The sequence below is a fragment of the Cheilinus undulatus genome, linkage group 21 (assembly GCF_018320785.1).
Source record: "Cheilinus undulatus linkage group 21, ASM1832078v1, whole genome shotgun sequence".
Taxonomy (NCBI): domain Eukaryota; kingdom Metazoa; phylum Chordata; class Actinopteri; order Labriformes; family Labridae; genus Cheilinus; species Cheilinus undulatus.
In genome coordinates, this window is record NC_054885.1 from 37,958,183 (window position 1) to 37,977,743 (window position 19,561).

A 19,561-nucleotide genomic window follows, 5' to 3' on the forward strand; every position below is an offset into this window, starting at 1 on the left:
ACACTGGTGTGAAAAGCTGTTGGTGTAATTTGCTGATGCCACAGTGTTAGTCAAGCCATGTGTGTGCAGATGTTTGGCACCACCGTCAGTAGATCTGGTGCTTTCCTTATTGACTGGATATTTATAGGTGGTTTTCACACTAGGGGCCCGGTCCTGGATCCTAGTGTACTTGAGCCTGAAGTCCAGTTTATTTTGGTTAGCGTGAATGCAAACTAACCCTGCCCAGGCCAACTTGGGGAGGTGGTCTCAGGCGCTATTCAAGTGGACTCTGGCACAATTGGGATGAGATGTGAATGCAACCACGCTCAGACACAGGACAGAGCATGGAATCAGCTTTATGACGTCATCTTAAAAACTGAACCTCTTTCCACAGCGCAGCAGTTTGTTCACATTTTTCCTCTATAAATGGAATCATTAGAATCCGGTCAATAAATGGTCTGTTGTGACTCACCTTACATATGAACGCAAGTTGGAGTCAGGAGGTGCAAAGGCAATAAAAGTCTCCTTTCACCTCAAAAACCGCTGTATCTGTGCAGCACGAGCCCATTTAATCCTCTGAGCTGTAGTAGATGTGCAGACACAAAGAACAATGTTGCTGGCATTTAAAAAAGTGACTCTAAATCATCCGTTGCTGCAGGATAGACTTTTTGCTGGGTTAAAACAAAAAAAGTCTTCACTCAGGTCATGACCCAAGTGGTTGCCATGGTAGCTTCTTCTTCTCTATCCTCCTTGTTGGGTTTGTAAACTAGCTACGTGCATACCGCCACCTGCTGTTTTAGACTGCGTACAGACGCAAGTGGGCCCGGGTCAATGTTGCTAGTGTGAAAGCAAGCCATCCAGGGCAAGGTGGAGGGGGAGGAATCGCCGCGGCGTGGTTCGAAACAACTGAGCCTAATGTGAAAGCGTGCTTTGATGAGCTTTTTTGTGCTGTTCTTTGAGATGAGAACAGCTTTGAGAATCGTGTCTTTCGCTGGCATGAAAGCGACGGCCTCTGTTAGTTCTTCTGGGAGCTGGTAGGGTTGCACGGTATACCGATACTAGAAAAGTAGCGCGATACCACGCCGTTAAAAAACAAACGATACCATGTGTTTTCAGTATCGACACTTCCTGACTGACAGTGTTTTGATCAGAGCGGCGGAAGGCCGCACACTGTGTGTGTCTGGTCTACAGCCACAGTGCGCCCTGGCTCCTCTCTCACTCCCAGTGTGTCTGTGAAGTTAGTTATGCTTTAGACAACGGCTGAGAGAAGTGCTCCCGTGGACCGGCAGACAAAAGTCTTTGATTATGCAGCGGCGGCTTTTCCAAACCAATACAATGTACATTGGTTTTTTAAACGTATTTTCACAGTTGCCTTCTCTAAGCGCGAGGCGTTTCCACGTCCTCCGTCAGCCGCCGCATGTTTCAAAATATGCGACCTCCGCTTTATCCGCGAAAATTGCTTTATTTCTTGAATTGTACAGTCGCATAATGGCGTTCCTCTGGAGAGACGGCTTAATCTATATCGTTAGAAGATGAGCTGAGTAGAGCACACACAGCCCCCAGCCACAGAGCTGCATGGAATCATGATGTAGTTTAATAAGGTGACACCTGGTTATGAATGTAACTGTAAGTATGACGTTAACTATGAAATAAGCCGCCTGAAGTCTAGTATACTTTAGTTTTTAAAAAAATTCTAATTTATCATGTTAAGAATGTGTCAATTCAATTCAGTGTATAAACAGCATAGGCTAAACAATGGGGTCACAGAGCATGAAAATAAAAAAATGTTAATGTTAACTGTAAATCTGGCAGGATTATGAACCTTCTCACTACAGCACTACAGTGCATTAAAGAAGCTGTCACACCAATGACTCAACACACCTCTGTGTGCTGTACTCAACACATTTTCTAGTTTTCCATTTAGTCAAATTATACTTCAAAATTATACATGAGCACAGGGTAGGCTCTCTCTAAAGTTGTTGAATCTACATAAAAAAACCTAAATATTAAATTGCAATAATTTATCCATCTCCACCCCCCACCCGCCACAGACAAACAGATGCCAGCAAAATCAACTTCATAAATATATTAATTTTATTGAGAGAACACTGGCATGTTAAATGTCGAAAATATTATTTAAGTTGATTATAATTAAAAAATTAAAAATATTATGTTCCATGTTCTGTCATCAGTTATTCCATTAGTTTTATGAAGTTTTAGGTTTTGCCACGGTATCGTTTCAGTATTGGTATCGAGATACTTTAGGAAGGTATCATATCGAGGTCATAATTTTGGTATCGTAACACTAGGAGCTGGTAGGAACAGTTGCATTTTAAAATGTGTCCTTAAACTCTGGCTGTGCTGCATTAGCAGGAGTTGAGGTGCTTTAATGGTTTTGTTCCTTCATTTTATGGTCATATACCACTTTGTGTTTGGACTTTAAATGATGAGATAAATTTGGTGTACTGCCTTGAGGGACAGCCAAACCATGCAAAAAATACAGCCGGTTATTTTACATTGTGCTGCCATTTGACTGTAATTTTCAAATCTTGATTGTCTTGGTTTCTGTGATCATGCAAAGCCAAATCGTGGGAAATTGAAACTTGATTAATCTCCCAGCCCTTGCAAATATGTTTACAAACATGCATGCACATTGAGAAGAAGATCATATTTTTCTCTTTTCATTCCTCTCTGCTTCTCTCTCTCTCTCTCTCCCTCTGCATTTTTCTTATTCCCTTTTCTCTTAGCTGTGCATTCTGGCTCTGTTGAATTATTCAGTTTCAGTTGCAGGCTGGTTTGGATGAGTGTGTGTGTTTTGTCTGTGTGTGGAGGGAGGGGGGGTGCAGTGACGTGAAGCAGAGCTATTTTGGGGATTCAGATACGTGGAGAGAGAGAAAAATAGAGAGAGAGAAAGGGAGAGAGTCTGTGATGGATTGATTTTTTTTATGCCCGTGTTCTTTAGTCATGTGCTGCGGCTGTTACTAGACAAACCCTGCTGGAAACCTGCGCTCCACCTGCAGGCTGCGCTGGCACAAAAACAAACGTACCCACGCCCACATGCATTTACATGAACACTCACACACATCAGCAGGTGAAATCAGGCAGGTGCACGCAGTTACACAGGCAAGGCTTATGTGGTTCCAAACACGCTCATGCAACACAGCAGCACTGCCTGAACACAGAGCCAGCACTAATGCTACACTGATATTATGCACACACTCACACACACACACACCAGCGTCAGCATCTTGTACAAAGTGACAACTCGGCTGTATGTGGGTGGTGAGGGAGAGGCAGTGGCAGGGGTGAGATAGAGACGCAACATATGCCGCCTGGAATAAACAGGCAGGAGAAGTGGGCGATTTAAGGACTGAACACACTGATTGATGCTAAATCAGACTGAGAGAGGCCAAGCAGGGCTAAACTGGCCTTCGGGCACTCCCATTTGTTTGGCAACGCACTCAGAAATATTGCCAAAGTTGGATAAATGTAGAAATATCTCGTAGCACTGAAGCATGGGCTTGTGTTTGTTTGTGGTTTCACGTCAGGCTGTGTTTTCATCCCAGCTTTTGTGCCGATAATGATCACAGTGTTTGACGCTAGAACAAAATAATTAGGTTTTTGTTTTAAAGGGAAAATGTTTCATGAAATAAGGCCTTTCAGTAGAGACCATAGTCCTGCCAAGAAGGACTTCCACTGCCAAACGAGTGTGGAGGAGACTGAACAACTCACTGTTTATCCTCATTCTCATATTCTAGTGTAAAAAAGACTCTTACAACATGGATTCCATGTTATTTTTCCTGTTTTCTTGGTTGTAAAATAGAATAACATAGCATTGCCGTGTGGTGGGCAGTATTAACACTGTCAGCAGCATCGCTTCTGCCATGAAATTGAATTTTGAAATACCTCTATCACCAGTTAAAACACTTGCATTTGGCTGAAGTGCACTCACAAGGCAAAACTGATACCAGAGGCAGGCTGATTTAGCGATATGTGACATAAAAACTCTTAAATTGGGACAGAAACTTGTGTTTTATTTTTTTAGGGAGGAGGAAAAGGTCTGCACACCAAGGAGCTCCCATTTCAAGCATTTATTTGCAACCAAGTGACGCTTCATGTCAGCATGCTCTTCTTCAGACTAGATTTTCATGGATGGAGCGCCCAGTTTACTGATGTGCATGCCTAATTTTTATGTTTATGTAATTTTTTTAACCTCTTGTATGCTTCTGTGTGGAGTCTGTGCCGTAGCTACCCTACAGGGGCCTGCACCGTTGTGAGCACTATTGGGATTGTGCATTTATGTGACTACATCATTCTGCAAGACTCTGCCAAAATGCTACTGGGCAGTGTAGTTTTTGTGCCAGTTCCTCGTCCTTTCAACACATTTCCTGCTTACTTGTACACAGGAAATTATGACTACTGGAACCAGGCATACTGTGTTGGAACTTGAGCTGATAAATACTGAGCAGTAGTTGGTTTTACTGCAGTTATTGCAAAGGATAAAGAAGAGCAGACATCAGGAAGTGGACAGTATAGTTGCTGAATCAGGGCCTGGCAGTCACCAGGGCTAACCAGCAGATCAATCACAGGGCAAGCAGTTTGTTTTATTATGATGATTAGTTACATTATTACAAGATGACAAGCATATAGGCCACTGTAAAGGGTTCATGGCTCTGCAGAGGCCTTTGATGTAGGCTAAATGCTCATTTATGCTCTATGTTTGGAAGTTTTAAAGTTCAGTTAATAAGTGATTAATACATTATTTCTGAAAAATACTTCACATTTAAAATCCCTGTTTGCAGTGTTGTTGAATTAGTTTTTAATATGAAAGAGCCATATCAGGAAGTGGACCGCTTAACATGACTCAGAGGGCGGAAACAAAACCTCTACAGATACGTACAAGCTGCTGAGATCTGGAAGGAAAGATCCCTCTTTGAATTCATGCATACACATGAATTGAATATTGCATTGCAGGTTTTTTTAAGGGGGATAAGGGGATCATAGTTCTTGAACATGCAATAAATGCAACATCCTTTTCTACTTTGTAAAATGGTGATACATGTAGTACAGTGCCACAACGAGAAAGAAAATATGATATACATCCTAGTTTATATCCTTCACCTCTCCGTCATAAGAAATATAAATTGAAATCTTAAAAAATTAGAACCTTAGACTTAAAAGACTTGAAAACCTAAATGGACTCTAAAAATGTGCAAATTTCAGGCTCAGTGGTGCACCATGTTTAAAGGGTAGTGTCCTTCCAGGCAGGTGTGTAGCTAGAGATTTTGGGCCCCCAGAAGGAATATTACACAGGGCCCCCCTCAACCAGCTAGCTAAGCAACAAATGTTGCATCCTTTTAACAAATATCTATGCATTTTAATGCATTTTTGAATCATAATTTCCCAATGTATTAGCAATTTTTTGCTATGGTTAAATTTATACCCTTTGGACATTTTTAAGGGAGGAGCACCCCACCACCACCACCACCACCACCACTAGTTCCTAAGAAAAAAATGAATAAAAACACTCTTTTCATTGCAGGCTTCTCAAGGGCCCCTCCCTACTGTGGCCCGTGTAATCAGTACTCTTATTCCCCCCTGTGCTGCACCCATGCTTCCAGGTTTGACTCCAATCTATGGCTCCTTTCTCACATCATTACATTGACTCCAGCTACTGTGGTGTATTTTAGGCCCAAAATTAACTACAAAATCAACATTTTTTCATTCATTTTTGATGTTAGACTTAGCTTTTGACCTTATTTATTCTAGAATAAAACATATCAACCTGCATTTAACAGATAAAATATTACTGAAAGTGAACATACAAGGGCACATTAGAAATATGAAGACATGCTGGGATTCCAGCAGCCCTAATTAAAATGTATGATGCAGGAATAAAATGAAGTGCTTCAGCCACGTCTCTTATCTGCTCTGGTTGCTGATTATCAAAAATAATTAGATAGGATTCAGCCTTGGTGCTTTATCCCATTCATTTGATCAAATCAGTGCTTCTGAGGGAAAAGTGACAAGAAAATGAAGTAATCATTTGAGCTGTTCTGTCGGAGCTCTGCTGCATAATGTAAGAGGACGGAGAGAGAGAAGGACGGAGAGGAGGGAGGCTTATAAAGAAAGTAACAAAGAACAGGGAGGCTGCTAACTTATGAGTTCAACGAGTTCTTCTTTTTCTTTGTTTCCTTTTCTTTTTTAAACAACACAATACATTTATATATGCTGCACAGGCAAAACAATCATGAGTCAGGGCGTTTTCTGAGCGGAAATTAAAAACTTTTAGATGACAAATTTAGCTTTTATAAGACTAAATGTTCTCAATGTAAAGAAATATATGAAATAATAGAGATGTATCTGTTTGTATGGTGCCATTATTTTTCCTTTTACCAGCATGGTGCCACTCTAAATGTTCCTTTATGGGACATGTAAGACATTTATTACTGTGGTGCCATTGTTGTCTTTACAAACAATTTAAATAAAGGTGTTACTGCAAACACCAAAAAAGCACAGACAGTGAGCATCAGAGTGAGAGAGGCCAACTCTGCACGCTTGGTTTTATTAATAGGAGGCTGGCATCTTCCCAAAGGGAAGCAGCTGGTCCGTTGGCAGAAATGTGTAGTGCAGGAAGCTCCATGGTTGGTGTATGTGCACAAAACATGTGAATAACAATATGGCACATGCATGGATGGGGCTGGAGGAGCAGCTTTCTATAGGCTTTTATAAGAAATATGTACTCAAAATGCACCAAACTACGATTGTAACAACATAAGGATTTTAAATTTGGACAACAATCCAATATCAGTACCACGGCAACACAAACAGAAGGCCTTAGCACTCATTATCAGGTAATTTTTGGATTTAAATCACCAATAATTACAGGCACCAAAATGTACAAAAACATGGGTGTGCTTTTCAAAGTAAAAGCCCGATTTAGCATCTCTGTGGAGAAACTCATCTTCTTTGTGTAGAATGCTGTTATTCGGACTTTTAATCATTAATACGATAAATCAAGTCACTCAGGGAGATTTATGGAGACAAAAAAAAACTTCTGAAGAAAGACAGGGATGTGGCAGCAGGGATATGTAGCTAACATGTAGCACAGGCATGCCTGATATGAAAGCTGTGACAGTGGGCAGGAGGTGCAGCTGCTTGCAGAAAAGCATGCACCCAATCTGAAACAGGCATAATGAAGGTTTTCTAGCAAGCCTGGAACTCGGGTGATTTTCCTTAAGTCTTTGAAAATTAAATCTACACCAGTAACTGTGATACTGAACGTCTTTCTAGCATTTATAATCTATTTTAAGTTGTTACTGCATCTAGCAGCTAACCATGACGCCATGTTGTCTGTTTCCCACAATGCATTGTGACTTGGCTGTGATAACCAATGGCAGGTTATTCTGTCGTCACATCATGCTTTGCTGCAGATGTGCAACGCTAAGAAAGTGAAGAAGACAGCCTGAATGACTCATGACTGAGGCTGTGATGTGGCCCTCTGTGTCTCTGCAGACAGGACCTCTTTTGAATAATGACTCAAAAGAAGAACATTCCTATAAGCCCAAGGACTTTTCTTGTAAATATATTAATATTTAAAAGACTTTTTTTGTCACAGAATGATCCTTTTTTTTTGCTCCAGAAAAGATGGGAGAGCAAGTGTGTTCCAAAAAGACCTTGGTCATTATTATCTACTCTATGTAATACATACAAATTCCTGTTTGTTTTTTTGTTATATTTATAGTCCCATAACTTGTTTCCACCCAATTCCTGTGTCATTACTGCAGCACACACATTCTTAAAGCTCAAGTTGTCCTGAATAAAGGGATGTTTTAAGCTTGACTATGCACCATAGTTTTACACACTTTTTAAGACAAAAAGTCCAGGAGAGACACATGCACGCTCCATCCGTTAACATTTTAAATGTTCATAACAGTTTTTTTCTGTTTGGTTGCAAGTCCTTTCACTCAAATCATCTTAATATGCCCTAAAATAAACATTTAGAAAAATACATTTAAGTTAGTACAACCTGGTCTAAAGCACCACTAACCAGTAGATTATAAAAGATGAGATGATGACAGTTGTGTTTGTGTGTCCGTATGTGGAAGCAGGTGTGTTTATACACCTTAATGTTTGCCCTCTCAGACTGAAGGATTTCCAATAGCAGTTTAAAAAACAGGACAAATGTGATGTAGCAGAAATGTGTGAAGAGTGCCGTTATGTGGAATCATGTGAGGGCTGCAGTGATTCTCTTTCACACATACATTCGCTCATACATACTGCATGTGACAGTATAATGTATAGTCTCCTACCCACTCTCTCTATCTTTTAGCTCCCTCCTCTCATATATGTGTGTGTGCTGCCACTAACCTACTTTTCACCGAGCATACACAGCGCTCAGGAGAAGAAAATACCGCAATCCTCTCACACCCCTCCGTCATTCTCTCTCTTTCTCCCTCATTCAACTCCCCTCTTCGTCTCTGCCCTCCTCTCCTCCTGCTTCCCCGTCTCCCCCGTCTCTTTTTTATTCCTCCCCCCTCATTCCTTTTAGTCATGTCTGTGCCCACAGGACAGATTTCCTCCTTCAATTAGTCCTTCCTATTTTTCCCTCCTTCCCAACCTTTCTCCTCATCACCTCTCGTGCTCTCTCTCTCTCTCTCCTACTGTCTGTGTTCCTGCGCATTTGCTGATGCGGCATCTTATTCGATACTGAATGGAGATGGCGTGATAGAGATAGGGATGATTGATGTGTGGACTCAGGGGGAGAAAGGTAGACTGAGAAGGGATGCATTAGAGACAGGGAAACGAGCAGAGGCAAGGCAAGGAGTGGGTAGGGCTGGGCGATGGGCACCAAAAATCATATCTGGATATTTCCTAGCTGAATGATGACACACAATATCCTGCCTTAGTATTTTTATTCCATCCTATTGGGCTTCACCTGTTGTTCATGAAGCATGACATTCCTGGGATGTGCCACATAGAGAAAGAGAGGGAAAATCAGAGAATAGTCATGGTATCTCTTGGCAGTCAGGGCTCTGGCTCCGAGTAGGTCTGAGTTATATCAGTAAGTCTATGGTGGTACAGAATTTATATCTTGATCCTAAACCTAAAATATACATTTTTATATAATTCTAGTTGAAGATGACATTGAAGCCTGTTTAAAACCTCACCAACAAAAACAGAAGTTCAACACACCCAGCACAAGGCAATTTTTTTTATTAAGAACCTGAAATTGCCGCCGAACTCCTGCACACAATGTACCAAAACAAGGCTGACATTTCCAACAAATGTTTACCATTTAAATACCACATGTACTGATTAAATCTCCAGTACTTTAATGATTCATGGTACCACAAAATACAGACACATCTTGATCAAGTCATAGTTTTAAACGGGACATATTTTACTCTTTTAAGACAAGTTTATGTCGGCCTCAGAGGTCCCCAAAACATGTCTGTGAAGTCAGTTCCTGAAAAACACTATAGTATTAGATTTTTGTATGTCTAAAAACCCTTCTGTTTTAGCCCTGCTCAGAACAAGCTGTTTCTGTGTCTGTGGCTTTAAATGTGACTGAGCTGTCTGACTCCTCCCCTGACCACGCCCCTCTCCGGGACTGGATGTAGCTTAATGGATGTGGCTCCTCCACTCACCTGGCAGCTGAGAGGAGCATCAGGAGAAGAGGGTGGAACTTTCTTTCAAGCAGGGAGGGCCAACCTAGCCTTGGGGTGGGGTAAACTCCCCACATGACATCATGAGGTTGTGCAATTACAGAACTGCATGAAATTCTGCAATTATTTTTGTATTAAGTAGTAAGTTAAGAAGTTTCCAAAAATGTCTGCAGAAAGGCCTTTAGGATTACAGTAGTGCTGTCAATGCACTTTGTAGAGATACCTTTATTTTAAAACAGGAAAAACTTTTATTTTCAGGATGTTTATTTTCAAAACAGTGCTGTAGAATAAAATATGTAGAATAAAAATGTTCCAGAATTAAATCAAATACATATAATAACAATTCCTACGTTTGAGTTAACATTTCAAATGGTTTATGTGGCCAATAAACATGCAGCCATTAGTGCTTCTTTCTGAGAACTATCTTTTTAATGAGTATTAGACCTGACATCTATACACTTTCTTTCTGAATCAACATAAACTATTGATGTAACTGAAAATATACCTAATCTTACAGAATGGATCTGTTGCCCAGCCCGAGGAGTGAGGATTAAGAAAAGTGTGAAATAAATGAGGAGAAAATATGGTAGGATGGGGTGGTGGTATAGAGCAGAGAGGTGGAGGAGATGGAGAGAGGAGGCTTAACGGTGCAGGTAGAGAGAGAAATATATCAGCGATGAACAGGCGGAGGCTTTACCGAGGAGGACAGAGTGAAGGCAGTATGGAGCCGGATGGACAGGGTTGGGAAAAGGCCAGCAGAAGTGCGTATATGTGTATGTGCGTGCGTCATTTGGCTCCAGTGGAGTACTTTAAAGGCCTCGCTTCCCCCTTTGTTGGCAAGACGAGTCAGTCTCCGACCTACTACTGTCCCTGTTAGAGCATACAAACACACACACCCAGACAGTTTACAAAAAGCAAGAATATGCAGAAGCCAGGGTGGAGCGAGAAACAGCAGTGAGGCAAAGCAAGGGAGAGAGAGAGAGACTGAGGACAAAGAAAACATAAGAAAGATGAAGGGCGGGAGGCTCTCTCTCTCTCTCTCCCTCCCTCACCCCTGATTCCTCCCTTGCTTTTAACTCTGTCATGTTGCTAAATATAGCCGTGGAGGAAGGAGGAAGAGGAGATTCATTATTGAAACATTTATGGTAGAATATGAGTCATATTACATGTTCAGGAATTTTAGATGTTCAGATATGTGGCATCTTAATCAAACTTGTAACTGTGTAAATATTTCACGCACCAATATACACACGCTCACTGCCAGAGGGAAGTTATGATGCTACTCCAAACACAATTCCTCATATTCACAGGGCAGCAATTTTTCTCTGACGTCATCAGCAGGGTGTGAGGCTTAATGTCCACTAAAACATTGACTTCAAACCTTCTTTTTTCTTAACAGAATCCTGACAGATGTTTTTTTTTCCTTTATCAAAAAGTGCACTATATCAAAATGGAGCCAGTGGTTCTCAACATGGGGGTCAGGACCTCCTTAGGGAGGTCGCTAGGTAAGAGTATTATTTAAATTATTTCAAATTACATTTTTTACCCATTTCTATAAGACAATATGCATTAAATTAGTCAAATGTGTAACAAAAACATGGCCATCTGGGGAGATTAATGCTGAAGTCAAAGTAATGTTTAATAAATCTTTAGAATATAAGTCTGCACATATCTATTCTTGAACGTGCTAAAGCTAAAGCTTAGCTTCAACCTCCTCCAGGAACAGTGGGGGTCCCCAGTCGCTGGCACGGTTATTCTGGGCGTCACAGGCTGAAAGTTTGAGAATCCCTGGTACAAGCAGCTAATATACAGTTCATGTGCTAAATAATATGCCACACTACACGTGATCCTCCCTTTTTACTCATAAATCTGTAATTTACTATCTTTATTATGGATTAAAAAAATAATGAAATAAAAAAATAGCAGTAAGCACCTGCTGAGAGTCAGTCTATAGATCCACTGCATTTATATATTTCACATTCATCCTGGAAACCCCCCATACAAAATGTTTAGGAAGGGCAGGACTTTCCAAAAAGTTCTCGAAAGGTCACTGGACGAACGTTCTGTCTTTTACACCCAAAGGCCAATCAGAGTGACAAGACAAAGTGATACGTAGCGGCTACAGCAAAGCTATTAACCCCTTTCAGGAGACATGTATAAACATTCTCTCTGCTAACAGAGGCTTTCAGTGTGACTCTCTGCTCCTGTTTAATAAAGAAATGTGGTCGTGGTCCGAAAAAAACAGCCGTTTATCCACAGCTACGTCTGAACTGATTGCTAATTGCTACAGCAGTAGCAGCCATTGTTTATGCTGCTAAACTCATGTTGAAACAGGTCGGCAGAAGAGTGAAAACATCTTCTCCATCATGGAGAGCTTACAGGGCTGTTCTTTGATCTTTATTTTTATAAAGTAGCACTGTCCATTTCTGATAAAACTGCCATTATACTAAAGCTACATCTGAGCCAACTGTACACTTTGCACTTGTAGCTGCCACCTCATTCCTTCGCAAATGATGCTGATTGGTCAGAACTGTGTTCAGTGCAGCACAGATGTTGTGGATTGGAGCTTTTTAAGATGGATTTGCCTGACAGTCTGGCAAATACATCTGCTTTGGAAGGTTAATATACCAAAATTTACAAGACAATTTCGCCAATATCCATACATTTAGATATAGTTCAGACCTAAAACTTTAGTCATAAAAACAAAAAAAATGTAAAGTTTGAGGAGGAACAAATGAACACATTTTTGTCCGTAAAAGACACTTTAAAGTGTAATTAATGATGAGGAATATTCAGTGCTCCACATTCAACTGTCCCATAGCTTCATTCCACACCAGAAATACAGAAACTTTTTCTTGTTGTGCACAGACTCGTAGTTTTGGCTTCAGGTCCAACCAGGGGCCCTTCCTTGAATGGGTACTCAGTCACATGTCCCCTCATGACCTTGAACATGACACTGAAACACTGTATAAAGCATTTGAGGTTCACATCCAGCATGTGAAGCTTAGAGCCAAAGGATCATTGAATCTACAAACATCACATCCTTCATGAGGCCATTTTTAAGACACATTTACATCTACTATACTGTAGCCTCTCTGTCCCTGTGGGTCTGTATCATTCCCTCTCCTCTCTTTCTCTTTCCCTTTTTCAGCCAAAGACACCCTGCCCTCTACAGCTCTGCACATAAAGAATATATAGATAGACAGTCATACACTACTGAGGGGCAGGGAGGCTAATTAAGCAGAGGTCTGGGTGTTCTTCTAATGTATGCATGCTAAGAGCAGTCAAACACATGTACATGATCACAAATACACACAAACACACTCCCTCTCTGTCTCTAACACACTCATAATGGGGTTGGGACAGGCTGGAGACACTTCTCTGTTCTCTTTGACCGTGAAAACAAACATTCACATAGGTCGACAGGCAAACAACCTTACACAGACGCAGTGATGTAACAGACAAGATTCCCACATGCACATGCCTGATGGTTGCTTCCATTAATAGGCTCCTCTATCCTTCGCCATTCAATATTTCCCCTCCCCCTTTTGTCATGGGAATTTATGCTCCCAAAGGATGAGGGAAAGGAGGTAAAAGGTGACACAGAGGAGAAAGGATGGAATACAGCATGCTGCATCTAAAGGTACACATAGCAAAAAATCTGGTGCATTTTTGTACACATTTTTTTAATCTGAAAAGCTGACCGTGTCCACACTGATGTATGTAATATACAGGTATAAAGAGCTGAGACACCAGTTATCATCCCTGCAAGACTGAAAGTTCACACCATTCTCTGTGTACCTTACTGCTGACAGACATAAAAACTGACCAGACTGGTGGGGTTGGCGCCACCTTTTCATCACTTTTCTCCCCTTTTAGGACATAATTCTGCATTTCATAACTACATGGAGTTGTAAATAAATATTGTTGAGAAGTGGTTTCATTAAAATCCCTAAAAATGACAGGTGGAGGATGACAGTGAGAGAGTCTGTCTCTGAACAGTCACAGCAGGCTGAGAGCTAAGCTCTGGTACAGATGCTAATAGATGCTCAAAATCCATACAGGAGGAACTAAAAGAGCAACACAGCTGCTTTTGTTGTTTCAGTTTGGAAACTCAAAAAAATCTGCAGCTTATAAACCAGGGCATGGGCGTAGCATGGGGGGGGGTACTGATTACTCAGGCCCAGGGAGGGAGGGGCCCTTGAGAAGCCCGCAATGAAAAGAATGTTTTTATTTATATTCTTAGTCACTAGTGTCATTATTGAATTAAAAGCGACTGTATGTATCAGTCAACAGACTGAAATTTGTATCAAATAAGATACTGGGGCTCCTCACTAAAAAATGTCCAAATGTTGTGGTCCAGAGCTGTGAAATAATGTAAGTAAATTCAGTTTAACCATATTGAAACTATTGCTCATAAATGGCAAAATTATGGTTCAACAATACATGAAAATGCATGGATATCTGCAAACATTATGTTACATTTGTTGCTTGCTTAGCCGGTTAAGGGGGGCCCTGTGTAATATTCTTTCTAGGGGCCCAAAATCCCTAGCTATGCCCCTAAACCGGGGTAACTTCCTGATTTAACCGTTAGAAAAATGTTAAACTTACAGCATAAATATTAAATAAGTTCGAGGTTATCTAAGAACTCCACTAAATACATATAATTCATCAGATATGTTTATAATGAATGCATTGTTTATAACAGTGCTTCCAAAAGGGTGGGCTGCAGCCCCCGGTGGGGACTGCAAGTGGGCGGTAAAAGTCCCTTATAAAACATGAACAGCATAAACAGGATTTTAAAAATTTAAACCAGGTTTGAAATGATCATGAATTGGTTAGATTATACTTAGTAACAATGCTCAGAACTAACAAAAAACAAACAGATTTATCTGGCGCGCCCCCTTTTTCATCATTTACTTTGTCTGAAGTACAGAACCGGTGTCATGGTTTAACTGGTGTTGGATTAAACATTTTATTACACTGCTCCCAAGAGGCTTTTCATGTTTCAGCCTTGGCTTACTCAAGTCTGGAAGAGGTGGATTTGGACATTTTCATGGGCTATTGCTTAGCTTAGCATAGCTTAATTGCACTTATTCCTATTGCAGTGAACTGACAGTAGAACAGTGGAGCATGATGCAAAGGAATGTGGGACAGCATTTTCCTGCTTTGCCCTGTTTCCTTCTCTGTTGCCCCTTCTGAGCTGGTTAAGGAACAAGGAAGGAGGGAGATGACAAGGCATCGGGAGTGTCAGGCACAGTGAAATCAATTCTATTAGACTGTCAGTGTTAGAGTTGATAGACTGTAGAGCCATTTTAACTTTTGTGAAGTGTAATTCAACACACAGAGGTGTTCTTTAAAAAAAGTTAGTGGTAATCGTTTTTACTCCATAACCAGAGTTTATACCACGCCCAGAGGTCCGTTGTGCAGCCATTCTTTTTTGTGACTGAATATTTCCTTGATTTTTTATTTATTTTTTTTACTTCCCTCTCTAAACAGAGCTTGTTTCAAAGAGCGAGGTTTGCTTTAAATATTATTATGCACTCCTACCCTGTATGATAGGTGTAGCATATTTGAAATAATTCAGAGTATTCTCTTAGATTTTTCACGTATGCAGTGTGGACAGTCGGCGTGTGATGTGCTGTCAGGATATGGTGTCAGGCTGTACATCACCTCCATCCCTATTATCTTCTCCTCATTTTCTTCTTCCACTTTCTCCCTTTTTTGACCACACCTTCATCTCCTTCACACTCTTGCACCTACCCTCTCTCTCCCTCCACCTCCCCTCTTCCCCTTTAAACCTAACTATTCATCTTGTGACCTTAACGAGACAGCAGGATTGATTTAAGAAGACAGAGTGTGTGTGTATGTGTGTGTGTTTGTCAGAGGAGAGAGAGAGAGAGTTTGTGACAAACCCAATTAGAGCTACAAAGAGATACTCCCTCCTTCTTTCTATTTGTCTGTCTTTCTCCCTCGCCGAGCTCGCCCTTAGACGTTATGTACATCGAGCCAAACGGTGATGTCACAGTAAATCTCATTCAGTGTCCAGGCATGCTGTCACACACTAACACGACCCGTGTCTTTGTTTGTTTGTTTGTTTGTGCGTCTGTGTGGGTGGTGTGCTATCAGAACATACACTTAGCAGTACATATTTATCTGACTCATTATGATGGCAAGTGTGTGTGAGCCTGTGGCGATGGTAGTGAGAAACCAGACGAATCCATTTGAGCTGTTCGTCTGACTCAGTCCATTCAGTTTAACCTTTAACATTTAAGTGTGAATATTTTCTTACATTTTTCACTTAATTTCATCTGTTTTTGAGTCGGAGCAGTCATAAAGCCTCCTCAGAATACCTTTGAGTTACTTTGGCTCTTTAATCCTCAGTGTGGAGGATTTTTTTATATTAGTTTGCTACCTGTTCAAACATTTCTGTTCTTTCATGCTCCGCCATGGTGTACTCATGAGTTTGGAGGATGTTTTTTGGATTGCAAGCATCTTTAGGATGCATTTAATTAAATCCTGTTACCAAAATGTAGACGGTCAAAACTCATGATGTAGTAAAACGTCTGATTCGATTCTTGCTGAATACATTTGCATATTAATGTTTTAATCTTTTTGTAAGTTTTGTGCACCCTTGTTTGAAAACCTCTCTAAGTTTAATTAGAGGAAATCAATTTGGCTTTGATTAATTTTAGCCCATTGGACTTAAATGTGCACATGTAAAAACAAGAATCCATTTAACCTTTTTCACTTAAAAGGTGTTTTTTCTTAAAATACACAGCAAATATAGTAAAATGATAATGACAGTACACACAGTTAAACATGTCGGAAGATATCTTATTTAATCCCTAAAGTCTTACTGATAAATATTATTATAAGGAGCACAAACATGGAAACTACAAGTTAAAACAAGGTCAAGCTCCACTGGGACAGGCTGATTTTCAGCACCCTCATGTCTGGGTTACAGGGTGTTTACATGGGAAAACAAAGATCTACTAAAGTATTGCATAAGTATAATAATCGGGTATTGATCATTAATGGATTAAAAAAGTATAAGCTGTTCACACAGTCTGGATTTCTGTCGTGCAGTAGAAATGTCTGATTTTTCTCAGTTTTCTCTGCATTTATTAGCCGTGTTTATGATAAAATGGAAAAAGTGTTCCAAGTTTTTTAACATAAATGTTGGCAGGTTTGTTTCCCTCTGTCAGTTTCTCACCAAACTTTCCATGTGTCTTGTGCAGGATCATTCCTTGCAACTTCTCATATTTTTTCACATTTTTGTTTGGTTTTGATTTGACTTGTTCTTGGACATTTCATTTCAGGACTGTAGTAATATTTAATAATTATAATATTTCATTTTGCCTGCAGGATCTTTGTGACTTTTTTTTTTAATACTTTATCTGGATGTTGGTTTTATTGTATGCTTTTGTCAGATATAAACTGTATAAATTGATGTTTTCAAAAATGTAACTTCCTTGACTAAATCTCCTTACTCCATTTGAGTGGATGATTCTTGCTACCATCATTGCCAACTGCATCGTCCTGGCTCTGGAGCAACATTTGCCCGATGGGGACAAGACGCCGCTGTCTGAGCGCTTGGTGAGTATCTTATACTGTTGTCAGGGAGTCCTATAAATATACACATGTAACACCTAAAATCACAAAATTGGCCCTTCTGACACTTTAATTTTCCAGCTCAGAGGAGACACAGCTAACTTACTCTAATAAGGATTTTTTTAAGACTGCAAGGAGATATACACCACAAAACATGCCACTTTTCACACATGCCTTAGGAATAGGCATTAATTTCAACCCCTTCTCTCTTTCTTTGCTCTCTCTTTCTCACTCAGGATGATACGGAGCCGTACTTCATAGGAATCTTCTGTTTTGAGTCTGGAATAAAGATCCTGGCGCTTGGTTTCGCTTTCCACAAGAACTCGTACCTGAGAAACGGATGGAACGTCATGGACTTCGTGGTGGTGCTTACAGGGTGAGTGGTAAACACGGACAGAACATGCATTTAGTTAAGGATGTGCACCACTTTTCTCTCTAGTTGGTTAAAAAAATTACTAATATTTCTGTACACTACCCCCAGTACTAGCTCAGTGTGTCCAACACAGTTTCATAATAGAGCCCATGTGCTGATATCAAATCCCATCAGACGCTCACAGTCCATACTGTCAAATATTAAACTCTCTGCTCTGTAAATTTTGGATTTCCCCTTGACCAGTTTGACATCCATTTCTTTCAAGTGAATGTGGCGAAACAGGAGAGTGGTGCTTTGTATTGATGAGTCTTGGACGACAGTGATCTGAGTAGTTTAGCCTTTGTGTGGAGATGGAGATGGAGATCCTCAATGCACCTCTGTCTCTACTCTGTAAAACAAACTAACAGGTTCTGTTGAGTGGGAAAAGTGAAAGAAAATCTGGAAAATATTCCCCGTCAGTCTCCCTTATTTGTCCTGCTTTGGCTAAGTCAGGGGTGTCAAACTCAAGGCCTAGGGGCCATACTCGGCCCGTTGTACGGTTATACCCGTCCTATAAGATCAGATCATATTTTTATTATAAGTGGCCCACTAAGGTCTGCAGATTTCCTCCAGTCTAAAAATGTAACCTTAATCTTGATGATTTAAAAAATACTCAAGTCATATAAAAATTAAAAAGACTAAAATTACATAAAAAGTCAGGATGTAGTAAAGAAATTGTGTATTCATTTCATTTTCTTCAATTTTTCTTCTCCCAATAATAACTTAAACTTATTATTTTCATAAACGTTCTCATATTTTGCTTATTGAAACTTAAAGATTTGACGTATTTTTTTAACCACAAAATTTATCTCATATATATTATCAATTTATCTCATGAAATTTTATCTCATATTTTGACCTTTAAAACATAATTCTGACTTTCTTTTTCATATATTGACCTTTATTAAAACATTATTTTGACAATTTTGTTTTGATCTTTTGGGGGTGACAGTTTATGGTTAAATGTTTACCCTGTCAGGCTCTCGAATTAGACCTGAATTCAGAATCCGGTCCCTGCTGTGACTGAGTTTGACACCCCTGGTTTAAGTCAGTGCAACTAGAGAGGGTGACAGGGTTAGAATGACGAGTTGCATTGCATCATGGGCTTTTAGGACTCTTTTGGGACACTGTTAAATTAAGCTGATCACTGACTCTAGCTTGCGTCCCATGCTGTAAGGACACACTGTACTCCAGTAACAGGGCTGTAGCTACAGACAAGCACAGGGAATGGATAGGTGATGTTTTGATTAGATTAAGATGTATGCAGGATGAGTGAGATTAATCTGCCATGTATCTAGAATAGTTGTTCTCAGCTGTTGGGTCGGGATGCAGAGGTGGACTGTGAAGCTGACAAAGATCACAGAAGAAGAAAATGGATATACATCCATAGTGGTTTGACACATTAGTGGCCATTTGTCACTAAACAATGGAAAAAATGTTTCTAAATTGAGATAACTGTCCCATAAATTACTGACTTTGAGGTCTGGCCTCTCCCTCCACTTCTGTGCTATGTAGGTGCACATGCAACACAAATCTCCATGAATACACTCAGCTTTCATACCGTTAGAAGACACTGACTTTGCTTCATCATGTTTTTTTTTACCAAGCTTTTGAACACGTGTTCATAAATGCCCTTCTCTGCTCGTTTGCTCTAATGAACAGCCTCATTCTGTGCAGGCAGCAGCCAGATCACAGAGCAGAGCTGCAGGCGGCCAGCAGCCTGGGCGGCGAACAAATGTCACCACAACATACACAGAGATCAACGGGGAGGGGGGCACAGAGGGGACGCCGGAGAGAAGGGATAAAGACAGGATGCAAGAAAATTCACAGGTGCTTGGCAGCTGCGACAGATTCAAGGAGGAAAATATTAACAAAGGAAATTCAAGGA

General features: G+C 40.4%; 1 protein-coding gene across 1 annotated transcript in view; it reads left to right on the top strand.

Moving 5' to 3' along the window:
* Positions 1–19,561, top strand: part of cacna1aa (calcium channel, voltage-dependent, P/Q type, alpha 1A subunit, a) — a 145,441-nt gene that overhangs the window by 15,913 nt on the left and 109,967 nt on the right. The window contains exons 2-3 of the mRNA XM_041778582.1: positions 17,141–17,246; positions 17,498–17,637. Of these exons, the coding sequence (XP_041634516.1) occupies positions 17,141–17,246; positions 17,498–17,637 (246 nt within the window). The remainder of the gene's footprint in view (positions 1–17,140; positions 17,247–17,497; positions 17,638–19,561) is intronic.